The sequence below is a fragment of the Triticum urartu genome, chromosome 4, assembly GCF_003073215.2.
Source record: "Triticum urartu cultivar G1812 chromosome 4, Tu2.1, whole genome shotgun sequence".
NCBI lineage: Eukaryota > Viridiplantae > Streptophyta > Magnoliopsida > Poales > Poaceae > Triticum > Triticum urartu.
Window position 1 is genome coordinate 83,583,955 of NC_053025.1, and position 18,158 is coordinate 83,602,112.

Genomic DNA, 18,158 nt, shown 5'->3' on the forward strand with positions numbered 1-18,158 from the left:
ACGTGTGGGTATTTTTGCTTCGTGCCACACGCATGGGGTGAAGATAAGTAGTACTTGTTGAGCGTGTGGCACGAAGTAGCCGCGCCCAAACGTGTAAACAATTCTAATGTTCACTCACACACTGCACGTATGGACTGCCTCCTACTCACACCATACATGATATGTGGGCGCATATCATATATGCCACACGTGTGGCAGTTATTGACGTCGTTGCATTTTGGAAGGACGCGACGACTCCGAGTCAACTCTTCTTCCCCAATAAGAATGCCATCTCGACCTGCTCCGCGATGCGCGTCTGCTGCTCGTAGAATACACACACACAACGCCAAGCAGTCAAGCAGCCAGCCCAAGGAACGGCGACCGAGTCGGCAGCAATGGCGGACCTCGCGGTGGGCTTGGCCAAATCGGTGGTGGAGGGGGCGTTGACCAAGGCCCAGTCGGCCATCGAGGAGGACTCCAAGCTGCGGCAGAGCGCGCAGCGCGACCTCGTGTTCATCACTGGCGAGTTCCAGATGATGCAGTCCTTTCTGAAGCTCGCCGACGACGAGCGCACCAGGAACATCGTGGTCAGGACCTGGGTGCGGCAGATCCGGGAGCTCGCCTACGACGTGGAGGACTGCATCGAGTTCGTCCTCCACCTCGACAAGAAGTCCCAGTGGTGGCGCCGCCTGCTCCCGCCCTTCGTGTCGGCCGCCAGGCAGCCGCTCGACGAGGCCATCGCCGAGATACGGCAGCTCAAGATCCAGGTGGAGGACGTGAGCTCCAGGAACGCGCGCTACAGCCTCATCAGCGACTCCGGCTCCAAGCCCGTCGTCGTGCATCAGCAGCCGCCGTCGGCCGCCCGCGCCGCGATGGGCGCCACGGCGTTCCACATGCTCGTCGAGGCGACGGACATCACGAAGCGGCAGCATGGGGATCTCACCCAGCTCATCACCAAGAAAGACGGCGGCCTCCAGGTGGTCTCCGTGTGGGGGACGGGCGGCGACCTCGGGACGACGTCCATCATCAGGAAGGCCTACAGCGACCCGGAGAGCTGCCAGAACTTCGCCTGCCGCGCGTGGGTGAAGCTCGCGCATCCTTTCAATCCCCACGACTTCATCCGGGGATTGACGGCGCAGTTCTACGCAAACACTTGCCAAGAGTTACACGAAGAGGCACTCAGAGGCGTCCTGACGAGGTCGGAGGCCACCCAAGACGATTACCTCAAGGAGTTCGTGCGGCAAGTCAACGATGTGAGGTATCTCATCGTCTTGGAAGACCTGTCCACCATGGCTGAGTGGGATGCTATCAGGACTTTTCTTCCTGACAAGAAGAATGGCAGCTGGATCATCGTGTCCACGCAGCAGTTTGAAATTGCAAGCTTGTGCGTGGGTCATTCGTACCAAGTATTGGAGCTGAAGCAGTTCTCTGCTGACCACTCGGTTTATGCCTTCAGAGAGGTAAAGCCTAGAACATCGTCAACTACATTCAGCAAAATTACTGCCTTCAATTCTATTTTCGACATTAATTAGCAGGATTGCAAATGCACTCATTCTATCATTATCTTATCATGCGAGAAGCATCTTTAAAATCTATCGACATGGATAACTTTTTGGGCAACAAATCTGCTGCTACCATCCTGAGGTGACAAATTGTGTGCATCAGGGCTTCTTTCCAAGTTTGATTGCTGCAATTCTAGGATAACACAAGTAAAAGAGAATGAATCTGTACTTGATTATACTTATTTAAAGTGTGTAATATATTTAGAGTTTATCATCTAAACATGTATTATTTGTCATAGAATTGACCACTAAGTTGTTTGTGGCGCAAGTTGATACTTGTAGACTTTGTTCATTATCAGGTTCCAGCTGAGAAGGAAAATGAACTTTATTAGTAATCAAATACATTTGAAATGATCAATTCAACTTCAATTGATATGAGAGCCTCAACTTGCAACCCATGAGCATTCACCTCTTCTAACTTACAAATTAAATGAATTTTTCAGTTGGAGGCATCAACTTTCCAAACAAAGGTTTTTGATTTATTCTGCAAGGCCTACCCGGGCTCATCAATTTGAATTTGTTCTCTTATTTTCAGGGATCTCAAGGTGATAGAGAGAAAGCAGAGGAGAGACCAGCAGAGCAAGGAGTGAGCTCTGAAAATATACTCACCTGTAAAAATAGTGCAGCCACCGAATGGATGCAAGAGTACCCGATCATTGGACGTGAGTCAGAAATGAATGAGCTTCATCAACATACAACATTTGCACGTTTTCACTCTTTTCAAGTTATATCTGTTTGGGGAATAGCTGGTGTTGGGAAATCAGCTCTCGTAAGAAACTTGTTCTGTGATAGAATTCTTGCCAATGGCCTATTTGTTAAGTATGGTTGGGTGGATGTATCTCATCCATTCAATTTAAGGGACTTCTCTCGGAGCTTACTTTTGGGTTTTCATTCTGAATCACTTCAAGCCAATGAGACTATTAACCGTGGAACGATCAGATTCGAAAACCCCATTCAAGAGTGTCGTGATCTTCTGGAACACCATCATTGCCTTGTTGTTATTGATGATCTGCAGTCCAAGAAAGAATGGGACTTGATAAAAGCTGCCTTATTGCCTAGATCCTCTAAAAAAAGTGTTATCATTGCCATTACGTCAGAAGCAAGCATTGCCACATGTTGCGCGGACAAGGAAGAGCTCATATTTAATGTCAAAGGTCTTCAAGCTGATGCAGCGTCTAGTCTCTTCCACCAAGAGGTATGTTCATTCACAAGAAACTTTTCTCTGTTTTAGCTTCTCCTGACTGATTTTGTGCATTCCTGTTTTTACAACTGTTAGTGCTCGTGCATTAGTTTGCTTTGTAACTGTTTAAGGAGATAATAAAACACATTAGACTAGGTTTTTTCTTTTTGCCAACATTTTGAAAATTCATATATGCCATAAGAATTGGTCTCGGATTGTGTTTGAAATTGGCAATGTTCTAAATCTATTGTATAAAAGACGCTAGGATGCCTCTTGTAGCAAACAAATAGCGGTACTTTTTCTTGCTCCCCTGGCATTTTTTCATTAATTATTTACGCATTGTGAACGAGTAATTTCATTTTTAGTTCCTATTATTAGAGCTCATGCATGTACTTACTATGTTTGCGTCCACTACTAACTGTATATTTTGCAACTGAAACATCATCAAATGCAATTTGTCTTTACCATACTAAGAATGGTCAGTTCTTGATTAATTTAACAATAGGTACAAAGGAAGAACCCAGACTCCTCTCTGAAGGATCTCAGAGAAGAAGAAGCAGCTAAACTACATGAAGTTATTCTCAAGTGTGGCGGGCTTCCACAAGTAATAGTTGAAATAGCTGGCATATTGGCAAAGAAGACTGTCACACTAATGGATACGGTAGGTTCTACCAATGACAGGTTCATGCACACATTGGAGAACAATCCAGAGTACGACAGTCTACAGGGCCTATTCAGTTGGATGTATTCCTACTTCCGCAGTTGCCCAGATTCCCTTAAGCCATGCATCTTCTACATGTCACTTTTCCCCCGAGATCAGAGCCCCCGGCGGAGACGTGTTGTGAGGAGGTGGGTCGCGGAGGGCTACTCCAGGGACAGCGAAGACAATTCTGCAGAGCAAAATGGGGAGAAGTTCTTCTCCAATCTCCTTGACCTGAGTATTATCCAGCATCCACCTCAGTTAGTCACCGCTACTTCAGGAGATAGAAGGATGATCTCGTGCCGCGTCAATGGTTTCATCCGGGAGTACATCGTCTCGCGGCGGATGGAAGAGAACCTTGTCTTTGAGCTGGAGGGTTGTTGTGAGATAACCACACAACGCACGGGACGTCACCTTATCATAAGGGAGAGCTGGGACAGAGACAAGATTGTGTTCGAGAACATGGACTTCTCCAAGCTACGGTCACTGACGGTGTTTGGGAAGTGGAGACAATTTTTCGTCTCTGAAAGCATGAAGCTGCTCCGGGTGCTCGACCTGGAGGATTCATTGGATGTACAGGATGCCGATCTCGAGAAGATGCTAAAGCTGCTGCGTCGTCTCAAGTTCCTCTCGCTGCGAGGATGCCGTGAGATTCACCATTTGCCAAGTTCAGTAGGTGATCTGAGGCAGCTCCAGACTCTGGATATCAGACACACATTGATTGTGAACCTACCAGGGAACATCAAAAAGCTACAGAAGCTGCAGTACATCCGTGCCGGCACCTCTATCCAGGCACAGGAATCATCAACACCATGTCTTTCAGTACCAAAGTTCTGCGGACGTCACCGCCAATTTGGTGTTATGGTTCCTAGAGGGATTAACAAACTGACAACGTTGCACACATTCGGTGTTGTCAACATTGGTGCATCAGGCGGGAAAGCCATCCTTAAAGAGCTCAAAGATCTGACTCAATTGCGCAAGCTCGGAGTGTCTGGCATCAACAGGAGAAACAGCAAGAAGTTCTCCTCTGCAATCTCACGCCATGTCCATTTGGAATCCTTGTCGGTGCAGCTGGACAAGGGCAGTCAAAGTTGTTTGTCTGGCATCGTCCTGCCTTTGAAGACGCTGCAGAGTTTTAAACTGCATGGGCCTGTGGAGAAGTTGCCAGTTTTGAAGATCGACGAGCTTAGCATGCTGACAAAGTTGGATTTGGAGATGACCATATTGACAGAGGATGACATAAAGCTCATTGGGAGTCTATCCAAACTATTCACTCTCCGTATCAAGCTGCTCCAAGATAGTAAGGTCCATTTTTGTGTTAAAGAGGCTGGACTTGAGGTGCCAACTTACCAAATGGTCAAGGTCCTAGACATCGGTTTCAACTCAAACTTCGAAGTTACTTTTGGGACAAACACAATGAGAAGTCTTGAGCTGATAAAGGCTCACTGCTGCAATGGTTCTTCAGTGAAGTTCTCCGGCCTGAATAACGTAACTGAACTCAAGGTACTCTTGCTGAAGGGTTGCTGTGACAACGCACTGAAGGAAGAGCTGGAGAGCCAACTTGCCCAGCATCCAAACGAACCAGTTTTGGAGCAGGAGGAATAGCCACGTTTATCCTGATGGATACTGACTGATTGCTGATTGGTCATTGTCATTGTCCTTGTTCATTTCTGTTTGTCCCCCCACCCCACGCCTACTACGCGATCCTGTTGTTTCAGTGGGAATACAGATGTGTAACTGTCCTGCGCGTAAGAAAGAATCATGCCAATGAACGCTGGAACTTTGTCATCATTTGTTTTAAATTTCCTTTTTCATTTTCTTTCTTCTTTTAGAGCAATACCATTGTAATGTTTCAAAAACTCTTTCTCTCTTATTACTGAATCGACGCACAATTCTCATGCGCGTTCCGAAAAAAAGAGTAATACGGTTGTACATAATTTTTGTTTGGTCCTTGTATTTATTTTAGTTGATGTTTTGTTTATTGAGAAGAAAAGAGAAACCGACTGATTCGGATAAAATTCAGACATTCAGTGGTCTGACTAATAGAGGTTTAGTAATTTCAGTTTGTTTTTTTTGTTTTTTTTTTTTGCTTTAGATCGTGAAGAGAAGCAAAAAGAAACATGCCTCATTTACCTTCTAGTAGTATTAAAGGATGTAACTGGAGATGTTGACGGGGGAGGACAGGATCGGCGGAAATCCTGGAATCGCCCCGATGGACCAAGTGGATGAGAGGAGACAGATCTCAGATCTTGTTCTTCTTCGCTGGGTCCTATGTCCCCAAACAACAATCTGTGTGTGCTCCCTCGTTGTTGGCTCATGCCGGCGAGACCACATCGGAGCCTTTGGGGTTTCCGAGTGGGCTGGTCTGAGCCGAGGGCGGCACAAACAGCAGTTTTTCTTCTTCTGGCGCCTTGATTTTGTTCTTCCAATGAATTTTCTTTTCTCGTATTTCTTATGCACCGGATGAGGGCTGGCTTATTAGAGCATCTCCAGCTGCGTCCCCGACAGGCGCCGACCCCCCCCCCCCCCCCCACACATTTTCCCCGGCCCAACCCCACGCCCTGGGGGGGGGGGGGGGGGCTTGGGTGCTCCGGCGGAAGGGAAAACCGCGTCTGGGCCACCATTGTCAGGCAAAAAAACATCGCTAGGTAGGCCATTCCCTCGCCGGAAAAGAGAGAGAGCCTCGCCGCGGCATACATCCCGTTCCTGGGCAAGCTTTCTTGCGCTCCGGCCGCGCAGGGCGGGATACCGGCGTTGCACGCCTACCACGCTCGCCCGTGAAACGCCTAGCTTGGCGATGGACTCGGACGACGAGAAGGCGCTCGCAGCGCTGCTGGAGGAGGAAGCTGATGCCGACGCCCAAGACGAAGAGCATCTCATGGTCGTCGCCGCCTGGCCAGCCTTCTCGCGAGCAATGCAAAGCCGCGGCGAGGTGGCTCGGCGCCGGGCCGGCTGAAGGCAAAGCAGAGGCATCGACTGGAAGGCTACTGCTTGCTCTACCCCGACTACTTCGCCGACGCTCCACTGCACGGTGACAAAGTATTTCGGTGTTGTTATTGGATGAGCCGAAAGCTGTTCCTCAGGATTGTGAATTCCATCCGGGAGTTCGACAGCTACTTCAAGGGCGAGAAGGATTGCACCGGCACACTTGGATTCACCTCACTCCAGAAGTGCACGACAGCTATGAGGATGCTTGCATATGGAGCTCCTGGTGATTCACTGGAAGACTATGGGCGCATGGCTGAGTCCACGACCATTGAGTGTTTCTACAAGTTCTGCAGGACAGTGGTGGCAGTGTTTGGACCACAATACTTGCGATCACCCAATGCTGAAGACACAGCTCGAATCCTAGCACAGAATGCGGTAAGAGGATTTCCTGGGATGCTTGGAAGCATCGACTGCATGCATTGGAAATGGAAAAACTGTCCATTTGCTTGGCAGGGGATGTAGAAAGGCGTCAAAGGCGGTTGTAGTGTGGTACTTGAGGCAGTGGCCACACACGACCTCTGGATTTGGCACTCCTTCTTTGGTATGCCAGGAACTCACAATGACATCAACGTACTGCAGTGCTCCCCTGTCTTTGCCAAGTTTGTTGAAGGTCTTTCTCCTCCTATGAACTTCGAGGTCAATGGGCGGCACTACAATAAGGGATACTACCTAGAAGATGGCATCTATCAGAGATGGTCCACATTTGTGAATACTATCTCAAACCCTGTGCTAGAAGGCAAGAACTCCCACTTTGCGAAGGTTTAGGGGGCTTGCAGGAAGGATGTCAAGCACATTTGGTGTGCTTCAATCTCGATTTGCTGTTGTTTGGTACCCCGCTCAGACCTGGTCAAAAGATCAAATGTGGGAGATCATGACTTGTTGTGTCATCTTGCACAACATGATCATTGAGAGCAAGCAGAAAGAGTCAGTGTTTGACACTGAACCATATTACAGGCAGGGTCCTCTTGCCCAAGTTGATCACCACCTACCGGCAAACTGGACGGCCTTCCTCAATATGCGTCAGGAGATCCGAGGCTCACTGTTGAATCAACAACTACAAGAAGATCTGGTGAGCACCTATGGAGGCTCAAGGGCAACGCCTAGCTCGACGTGTGATTAAATATGAGTTTTTATTTGTTGAACTATATAATTTGTATTGAACTATTTGATTTCTATTGATTTTCTGTGATGAACTATGTGATATAAAATAGCTCCTGTTGAATTTACGCCAAAGCACAGCGAATATGGGCCGAAATTGGTCAATTTGCGCCGATAGCGGGCCAATTTGCGCCGAAAGCCGGCTAAAAAGTGGGCAAATTTGCGTCAAAAGTGGGCCGAAATCGGTGCCTGGGGCAGCGGCTGGAAACCCGATCGCCCCACGCCGATTTTAGCACCGGTTAGCCCCCAGGCGGCGATATTTCAAGCCCCCTGGAGGGCGAACGAGAGATGCTAGACTCACCAGCTGTTTACGAGGGGTTTAACGGAGTGGTCAAAAGTGATTGGCTGAGATTTGGGTTAATGAGGTGGTGATGGAAATATGCCCTAGAGGCAATAATAAATTGATTATTATTATATTTCCTTGTTCATGATAATCGTTTATTATCCATGCTATAATTGTATTGATAGGAAACTCAGATACATGTGTGGATACATAGACAACACCATGTCCCTAGTAAGCCTCTAGTTGACTAGTTCGTTGATCAATAGATGGTTACGGTTTCCTGACCATGGACATTGGATGTCATTGATAACGGGATCACATCATTAGGAGAATGATGTGATGGACAAAGACCCAATCCTAAGCCTAGCACAAGATCATGTAGTTCGTATGCTAAAGCTTTTCTAATGTCAAGTATCATTTCCTTAGACCATGATATTGTGCAACTCCCGGATACCGTAGGAGTGCTTTGGGTGTGCCAAATGTCACAACGTAACTGGGTGGCTATAAAGGTACACTACGGGTATCTCCGAAAGTGTCTGTTGGGTTGGCACAAATCGAGACTGGGATTTGTCACTCCGTGTAAACGGAGAGGTATCTCTGGGCCCACTCGGTAGGACATCATCATAATGTGCACAATGTGATCAAGGAGTTGATCACGGGATGATGTGTTACGGAACGAGTAAAGAGACTTGCCGGTAACAAGATTGAACAAGGTATCGGGATACCGACGATCGAATCTCGGGCAAGTATCGTACCGCTAGACAAAGGGAATTGTATACGGGATTGATTAAGTCCTTGACATCGTGGTTCATCCGATGAGATCATCGTGGAACATGCGGGAGCCAACATGGGTATCTAGATCCCGCTGTTGGTTATTGACCGGAGAGTCATCTTGGTCATGTCTGCATGTCTCCCGAACCCGTAGGGTCTACACACTTAAGGTTCGGTGACGCTAGGGTTATAGAGATATTAGTATGCGGTAACCCGAAAGTTGTTCAGAGTCCCAGATGAGATCCCGGACGTCACGAGGAGTTCCGGAATGGTCCGGAGGTAAAGAATTATATATAGGAAGTGCTATTTCGGCCATCGGGACAAGTTTCGGGGTCACCGGTATTGTACCGGGACCACCGGAAGGGTCCCGGGGGTCCACCGGGTGGGGCCACCTGCCCCGGGGGGCCACATGGGCTGTAGGGGGTGCGCCTTGGCCTATATGGGCCAAGGGCACCAGCCCCAAAAGGCCCATGCGCCAAGAGAAGAGGGAAAGGAAGAGTCCTAAAGGGGGAAGGCACCTCCGAGGTGCCTTGGGGAGGAGGGACTCCTCCCTGGCCACACCCTTCCTTGGAGGAAGGGCCAAAGGCTGCGTCCCCCCCTCTCCCTTGGCCCTATATATAGTGGGGGAAAGGGAGGGCAGCCATACCTGAGCCCTGGCGCCTCCCTCTCCCTCCCATGACACATCTCCCTCCTCCTGCAGCGCTTGGTGAAGCCCTGTTGGAATCCCGCTACTTCCACCACCACGCCGTCGTGCTGCTGGATCTCCATCAACCTCTCCTCCCCTCCTTGCTGGATCAAGAAGGAGGAGACGTCGCTGCTCCGTACGTGTGTTGAACGCGGAGGTGCCGTCCGTTCGGCGCTAGGATCATCGGTGATTTGGATCACGACGAGTACGACTCCATCAACCCCGTTTTCTTGAACGCTTCCGCGCGCGATCTACAAGGGTATGTAGATCCACTCCTCCCTCGTTGCTAGATGACTCCATAGATAGATCTTGGTAACACGTAGGAAAAGTTTGAATTTATGCTACGTTCCTCGACAGGTGGGTCCACCACTGAAATCAGGGGGGCAATTAGTGGAGGGCGCGCAAGGAGAGTTCGTAAGAGTCCGTTGTTTCTCTCCGTGCGTGTAGTATTATCGGGGGCAAACGGCCGGAGATGCTCTTAGAGCATCTCTAGCAGACCCCATATAATGCCAACCCGCAAAACGCGTTTGCAGTTCGCGGAAAAACGACTTTGCGGGCCGACACGGGCGAGGTCAGAGTTAGACCCCGCAAATGGACCCTGAAAAAAGGATATTCGTAGTAGATGCTCTTTTACGGGTCGGCTGCACGGGGTCTGTTCAGGTGCCGCCGCTTGGACCCGCAAACTGAAACCCCCAAATTGAGCGAATTTGACAGCAATTTCAATAAATTTGACAGCAATTTTGTCCCGCAAGCTCGATGTCTTGTGTTCCCTCTTGATCTTCTCCTTTGTCTTTTTTTCACCATCGGGCTTGTTCAAGTTTCTTGGGCCATCATCATCTTCATCTTCATCCATGTTTACAAGTGACCCTCTCTTCGGTGGGGATTCTTTGTCAATCAACTTCCACTTCTCGCACTATTTGAGCATATCCCAACAATGCTCAAGTTTAAAAAATTAGCCTTCGGAAGCTTCCATGTCTTTGTATCTTTGTTGGGCAATTTTGTCCTACGCATTTAAAATAAGGTCAAATGATGCAATCACTTCATATGATGCAAATGAAATGCACAACTTGGGACGTGTAAATTAACTCACATAGTCGGATTCCACGGTTCCACTTGGAGGTGCATTGCGAACTTGTTCCAAGCAAGCTGTCCAACGACTACAAATTGGCTTGATCACGTGTCAACGACCTTGAAGTGACCGAAAGGTCTGTGATGTCTTATTGGGATACTTGGCCATCATGCGGAAGTATTGATCTCGGATTCTTTGCCAATATCTCTTCGAGGTTTGAGACGTACCCCTGCAAGCATCAAGGGACACCGCACTCCAAGCCTTGATCAAGATTTGATATTCCAAGAGCGTGTAGTTCTTCATCTCACGCTTTTTTTTACTTGCGCTTGCTCAAAAGCACCCTCATCTACCTCCTCCACTTCTTCCTCACCACAGTGATCATCCACACCACCCTCCATTTCATTGTAATCAAAAGCAGCGAACGGGGCTTGATCGATGTCGACGGCGTTGGTGTCCAACAAGTTCACGAACTCGGCAGTGGCATTGTTCGAACCGCCGCTACATTGAGTAACATTAAGTCACGAAAACCGCAATGGCGAAAAGAAAAGCAAGACAAAAGATCAAAGATGCATACCTTCCGGCCATTTCATCGAACACCTCGCCTATGGTAGAAGCAGCTCCGTTGAACGGCATCGTCGGGGAACATGTCGCCGGGGCGGGGGGAGTGGACGAAGGCTCCGGCCTTTTCGTTGGAACCTTCTTCCGCTTCACGCCCGAAACCTTGCTCACCTTCTCCGCCGGCGGCCGGGCAGATCGCGCAGCAGCGGAGGCGCCCAGTGCGCGTGCCTTTCCGGCGGGGCCAGCCGGATTGCCGCACTGAACGACGACGTTGCCCTGCCGCTTCCTCCATGGTGTCGGGGGACGGCTGGAAGGCTTCCATGGCGGGGAAGACGAAACGGAGCGCGCGGTGACGGGGCAATGGCGGCCGAGGAGGGGGGAAGCGGGAACGGCCGCGCGGAAAGTTCTCTCCCGCCAAATCTCGCTGCTGATAGGGGGCGAGCTCGGTCGGCCTCCCATCCTGTGAATCTAGAGGTTGAGGTCGAACTTTTGCCACACCCCGCAAAATCTTCTACGGATCGGTCGCGTTTGAGGAGTCTGCTCGGGCAGAATTTTCCACGCCGACCCATATTTTAACGGTTATTTTACGGGTCACAGTCTCACGGATATATACGGGGTCTGCTAGATGCTCTTACCCTCTAGCATTAGCCTCTTTCTCGTTTTTCCAAAAGCAACGCGACTACTGGAGACGCGCTTTGTACACGGACACTACCTCGCAGTGTTTTGGATCCTACCTCGCAGTGTACACGGACACGCCGACGTCCACCCCAGAGGCAGACTCACGGTGGAGGTCCTCACGCGCTACAGATCCCCCGTTTTCTTTTCAAAGAAGGAGAAATACTCGAGGGAGAGTCAAGTCAAGTCAACTCAATCCAGATCTCGTTGGGTTCATTTATAAGCAACTTTTCTTTTTTGCGATGGATTTATAAGCACCTTCGGCCAGCAGAAACCATTCATCTCACAAGCCTCTCACCCCCATTTCGCTGTCCCCTTCCCAGCATCTATAGCAGCATACCTAAGTGTTGGATCTTCTCCAGGTCAGTGCTGTCTATTAAGAACCTTGTTGTTTTTCAGATGATTGTAGCACAACCATGCTTATAGCTCAGTTAAAACAAGATGTTATGGCTTACATGTTTTTTCCTTTCTTAAAAAGGGTAGATTTTATTTCCATTGTTTCAATAAATCCATGGCTTGCAGCAGCTCACATCTATCACTTCTCATACCATCAGAAATGGCCACTTACGCTGGAGGAGCCAATACGGAGAACAATCAGACTGTTCTAAGCACATTACCCAAGGAACTGCCGTTGGACTTCTTGAGGACTATCACAGATCAGTTCTCAGACCATCGCATTCTTGGTACGGGTGCATTTGGAACGGTTTATACGGTATGTTCATGCCTCGACAACTTTTCGCATTTTCGGAATTTGTTGACGAAAATGACAATGATTGCTGAAAAAGTATCTTTGAGGTTGAACAGGGAGTTATGCCAGATAGCCAAAGGATTGCCATGAAGAAGCTTGCAGAGAGTGCACCGGTTGCACGCGACAAAGCGTTTACCAATGAGGTCCAGAATATCATGGCTCTCCACCATAAGAATGTGGTAAAGTTGGTTGGGTACTGCCATGAAGGACAAAAGAAAGTTGTTCAAAACAATGGAAGATATATTGTTGCAGATGTTTATGAAAGCCTACTCTGCTACGAATATTTACCTATGGGAAGCCTTTAGAAGAACCTTTTTGGTATGTGATGATAAATTTCTATTTTAGTTTCATCTACTCCCTAAGTACAAAAATGTCTTATATTTTGATACGGACGGAGTAATATTTAGTTATTTTACAATGTTTGGAGCACGGATTACCTTCTCATGTTCTATTCCTTGAACTACTATCTTAGCTACTGAAATAACTTAATCTTTAACTTCAGACAAACCCATTAACATGGCTTGGGATGCGCGCTTCAAAATAATTAAGGGGATCTGCGATGGTTTACTCTTTCTTCATAGGATTCCTATTATCCATATGGATTTGAAGCCTCAAAATATACTGCTGGACAATAACATGATACCGAAAATCGCGGATTTTGGACTTTCCAGGCTCTTTGGTCAAGAACAAACACGTGCAAACACACAGAATGTTGTGGGATCATAGTAAGCTGACCAGAACTGTTCTAATATTTTGTTGTAAATTGCATCTTCACTTTCTAGCAATGCGTATTAAATTATCACTGCTAATTATATGCAGCGGATACATAGCCCCAGAATACCTATACAGAGGTGAAATCTCCGCTCAGTCAGACATATATAGTTTAGGCCTATTAATCATCGAGACTACCACCGGCGAGAAGAATAACCCCAAACAGAACGAACCTTCAGCAAGGGAGTTTATCGAAAGAGTAAGAAAGAATACTACATGCTGATTTAATTGTTGAAATCAAGAAGCTTATGTTAGAGTTTAACTTTATGTTGTCACCTAGGATAACTGTTCGAAATTCTTTACGTAGGTACGTCAAAATTGGACAGAAGGACACATAGCATCCAGATACTCAAAATTAAATGCAAATGGCCTCCAGGAAGTAAAAGTATGCATTGAAATTGGTCTAGATTGTGTGCGCATTGATCGGAAGAGCAGACCCTCAATCGAAAGCATTGTTCAGAGGCTCGATGGACGCTGTGCAAGCAAAAGGGCAAACCAGGTATGAAAATTAAATATGGACTAGATCAGAGGCTCTGTTTTGAGATCACTTTGTTTCATGCAAGTGAAGAGAGGAATTTCTAATATCTTTCAGTAGTCTACTCTGGCCGCTTCTGAGAAACCCACCGCTTAAATTGTTCGCTTGCTGCCTATACACTAATGTTTCAAGTGGCAAAATTCCACAAAAGTACATCTGCATATTTTGAAATCTGTGTAGTTATGATGTACCCTCCAAAATCCATATTGATTGATCAAATTAGACTATGGATGGGATCGAGGTGGATCTTAAAAATTCGTTTGTGTAACTAGCCTGCCAATTTTATTCAAAGTTTGCGGCTAGTTTCTCACAATGGATAGTAAAATACATTCACCACAGCACAAATAACCGGACAGTCAAAATCTTAATATGCTGCATAGTTTTTGTTTGTGAAGTTACCTGATTGCATTCAAACTATTTGCCTGGTATGGCTAGTTAAGTTGCATAAGGCTTTCAAAAGAATTGATTTTTTCTCTCATTTGCAGCCCCAAAATGCTTGGACTAAGATACTGCGACCCCATCCTTTTCTAAAAGGAAGGAACATAATCAAATTTGCATACTTGGTTTCCATTGGTTTTTGCCGACTATCCATAGTTTACTTATAGTGTAGATTTTCATTGTTATTATGTGTTTACCCTGTTTACATAATTGCATTTAGCTTATGTTGTATTTAAGCTGGTGTTGCTTACATATACTCTACAAAATTTCAGTTCTCCACTACTTCCATGCGATCATAAACTGGGATCTTCTATTGACGAAAGAAGGGCAACATGGAAAGAAAGAGCTTGCTCTGTTATTACTAGAATGAATTTATTGCAGAAATAATGTTGCATGTCATCGTGGAACTTGTTAAATTTATTATGGTAATTGCTAATCCAGTATCTCTTGTATCAAAAAATTTATACTCCAAATGTAGTGTTGTTGCTTCTGTTCAGTGCAGTTTGAAATGAGAATTTGAAATTTCATGATGCAATGTTATTGTCTCTGTTCATTGTACCACCGATCCCTCATCATTGATCCATCTGTGGCCACTGGTCAGAGATGAAGCTCATCACAGACAGGCTTTGAAAGTGGCGTCAGTATGAGTCTCTGAGAGCTAACTAGGCAGTTTAACACTGACAAGGCTAGTCTTGACCGGTCAGTGCTAAGGGCACCGTCCACCTCAAATTGACAATATGGCAGCACGGACTGACTGTTATAGGTGGCTAGTCAATGATATTGCGTCATCACTAACCATCCTATTTAGTAGCCGGTCATTGGTGTATGTTCAATTTATGAGCAGCATCTTCCCATGTGGAGTGACGGTGCAGAAAACCGTCAGATCCCTGCACATGGTTCTTCATGGGGTGGAGCGCGCATAGAGGATTAGATTGGGGTAGACGCGAGACAAGGGTTTACCTAGGTTCATGCCCTCATGGTGAGGTAATTGTTGGGGAACGCAGTATTTTAAAAATTTTCCTACGATCACGCAAGATCTATCTAGGAGATGTATATCAACGAGAGAGGAGAGTGTGTCCATGTACCCTCGTAGACCGAAAGCGGAAGCGTTAAGTAACGCGGTTGATGTAGTCGAACGTCTTCGCGATCCAACCAATCAAGTACCGAACGCACGACACCTCCGCGATCTGCACACGTTCAGCTCGGTGACGTCCCTCGTACTCTTGATCCAGTTGAGGCCGAGGGAGAGTTTCATCAGCACGACGGCGTGATGAGGGTGATGATGAAGTTACCGACGCAGGACTTCGCCTAAGCACTACAACGATATGACCGAGGTAGAAATCTGTGGAGGGGGGCACCGCACACGGCTAAGACAACTGTCAACTTGTGTGTCTATGGGGTGCCCCCTCCCCCATATATAAAGGAGTGGAGGAGGGGAGGGTTGGCCCTCTCTATGGCGCGCCCCAAGGGGGATTCCTACTCCTAGTAGGAGTAGGTTTCCCCCCTTTCCCTTGTTGGAGTAGGAGAAGAAGGAAGAGGGAGAAGGAGAGAAGCAAAGGGGGGCTAACCCCTTCCCCAATTCGGTCAATAACCAATAACAGAACCTGGATGCTCATATTGGTTCCTACATATTCTATGAAGATCTTTATCGGTCAAACTGCATAACAACATATATTGTTCCCTTTGTCATCGGTATGTTACTTGCCCGAGATTCGATTGTCGGTATCATCACACCTAGTTCAATCTCGTTACCGGCAAGTCACTTTACTCGTTCCGTAATGCATCATTTCGTAACTAACTTATTAGTCACACTGCTTGCAAGGCTTATAGTGATGTGCATTACCGAGAGGGCCCAGAGATACCTCTCCGACAATCGGAGTGACAAATCCTAATCCCGATCTATGCCAACTCAACAAACACCATCGGAGACACCTGTAGAGCATCTTTATAATCACCCAGTTATGTTGTGACGTTTGATAGCACACTAAGTATTCCTCTGGTATTCAGGAGTTGCATAATCTCATAGTCATAGGAATATGTATAAGTTATGAAGAAAGCAATTGCAACAAACTAAACGATCATCGTGCTAAGCTTACGGATGGGTCATGTCAATCACATCATTCTCTAATGATGTGATCCCATTAATCAAATGACAACTCATGTCTATGGTTAGGAAACTTAACATCTTTGATTAACGAGCTAGTCAATGTAGAGGCATACTAGTGACACTTAGTTTGTCTATGTATTCACACATGTACTAAGTTTCCGGTTAATACAATTCTAGCATGAATAATAAACATTTATCATGATATAAGGAAATATAAATAACAACTTTATTATTGCCTCTAGGGCATATTTCCTTCAGCAATACCCTACATCCTGCATGTTTTTTTATTGATGTGGCCTCATATGAGGTGTACATGTGTTGGATCTGTTCAGTGCCTCCTTGGGAGGTCCCTACCTCCCCTTGTATAGATAGATGAGGGGTAGGGTTACATGGCTTGTTGCCCAAGTTTTCTATGAATCATGTCTTACGGTACAAGTAATAATATATCCTTCTAGAGGAGGCCCACCATTAGAGGTGAGGGGCCCAAACAATAACCAGGCTCCGGGGCCGGCCTGGCAGCCATATTTCCCAGAGGTCGGGTACCCCCAATGTATTGCAATGGAAGTAGACCCTGAATGCATGTGGAGTTGGATTCTTTTGTATTTGAAAATGAGAATCCAGGCGTGCTCCTATTGTTTTGGTGACAGTCGTGGTCCGTCTGCATGAATCCGACCTTGGAAATACTTAGGTTCGCTAGGTGTGCTGCCTCCTAGGCACCCTCAGCGTACTGATCCGTCAGTAGCTGCTGCATAGGGGTTAATGCCGAACCCAATGTGTCGTCTTAGACTGCTCGGCAAGGTCTTGAGGGATTCCTTTGAATGAAGAATGATCTTGTGCCGACCCCCTAAAGATGTTGGAGGTGACATAGTCCGTCGGGCTTGTTGCTCCTAGGAGGAAGTTGAGGACACCGTGCTTGGTGAGTTCGGTGTCTTACCTCCCCTCTTCCTTGTCGTTGTAGACATCCGGATTCAAAGATCTTCGGCTTGGCAGGCGTGCGACCTCCTCGAAGAGGTCGAAGATGACATGATCCATCAGGCTCATCGCCTCCAGGAGGAAGTAGAGGACAACCATGCATGGTGAGCAACGTATCCATCCTCCCTATCTTTGTTGTTGGAGATATCCGGCAGATCGACCACAAGGATGGAGTTGGTGTGGTCTATTGGCCTTGAAGCCCCGAAGGGGAGACTGGAGCCCGTTGTGCAGGGTGTGCCTGGCATTGTTTTGTTGTTGAAGATAGTAAGCTCCATTTTTGTGTGAAATAGAATGGACTTGAGTTGCCTACTTTATCAGAAGGTCAAGGTCCTGAAGATTGCCTTCAACTCCTCCAACTTCGATGTTACTTTTGGGGCGAACATACTGAGAAGTCTTGAGCTGCTCAAGGCTCATTGCTGCAATGGTTCTTCAGTGAAGTTCTCTAGCCTAAATAACCTAAGGGTGTGTTTGGTTGCCTACATGAGGCCCAACCAGGCCCGCGCGGGAAGATTCCGACCTGTTTGGTTGCTTGCATACACTGTTCGGCCTGCATCGCACGAAGTTTAAAGCACCTCCTAGCTAGGCCCAACTGTGACACCCGAATCTGCAGTTTCTAGAGAGCCAGGCTCGGTCGAAGTAGGGGAGGGGAATGCGGTGCTGAGCTCGTGATACCACGGAGATGGCATGAGCTCACGCGCGTCTCCGAAAAATTGGAGGGAGCATTTCGGCTCACCTCCCGCCAATTCGGCCGCCCCTATTTACCCCCTCCTCTCACTACCCAAACTCCCGCCATCCTTCTCCCCCTTTTGAGCTTTTCCGCCGATGCGCATCGGCACCGATGAGCAAGTAAGTGACGCTCCTTCACCGACGGGCGGTCCACGACGTAGGTGACTCCTATCCTCAACTTCTTCGCCCGTTCCTGCTTCCCCCTTGAGCTGCAGCCATGGCCTCTATGAGTTCAGTCACCACCTTCTCTTTG

General features: G+C 47.4%; 1 protein-coding gene and 1 pseudogene across 1 annotated transcript; both read left to right on the top strand.

Moving 5' to 3' along the window:
• The first annotated feature begins 275 nt into the window (after positions 1 to 275).
• LOC125550803 (disease resistance protein Pik-2-like) lies at positions 276 to 5,354 on the top strand. Its single transcript, XM_048713897.1, has 3 exons — positions 276 to 1,439; positions 2,077 to 2,736; positions 3,227 to 5,354. Exons 1-3 carry the CDS (start codon positions 375 to 377, stop codon positions 5,024 to 5,026), a joined length of 3,525 nt encoding a protein of 1,174 aa, XP_048569854.1. The 5' UTR covers positions 276 to 374; the 3' UTR covers positions 5,027 to 5,354.
• Positions 5,355 to 11,781: 6,427 nt separating this feature from the next.
• LOC125550804 lies at positions 11,782 to 14,630 on the top strand (annotated as a pseudogene).
• The last annotated feature ends 3,528 nt before the right edge of the window (positions 14,631 to 18,158 follow it).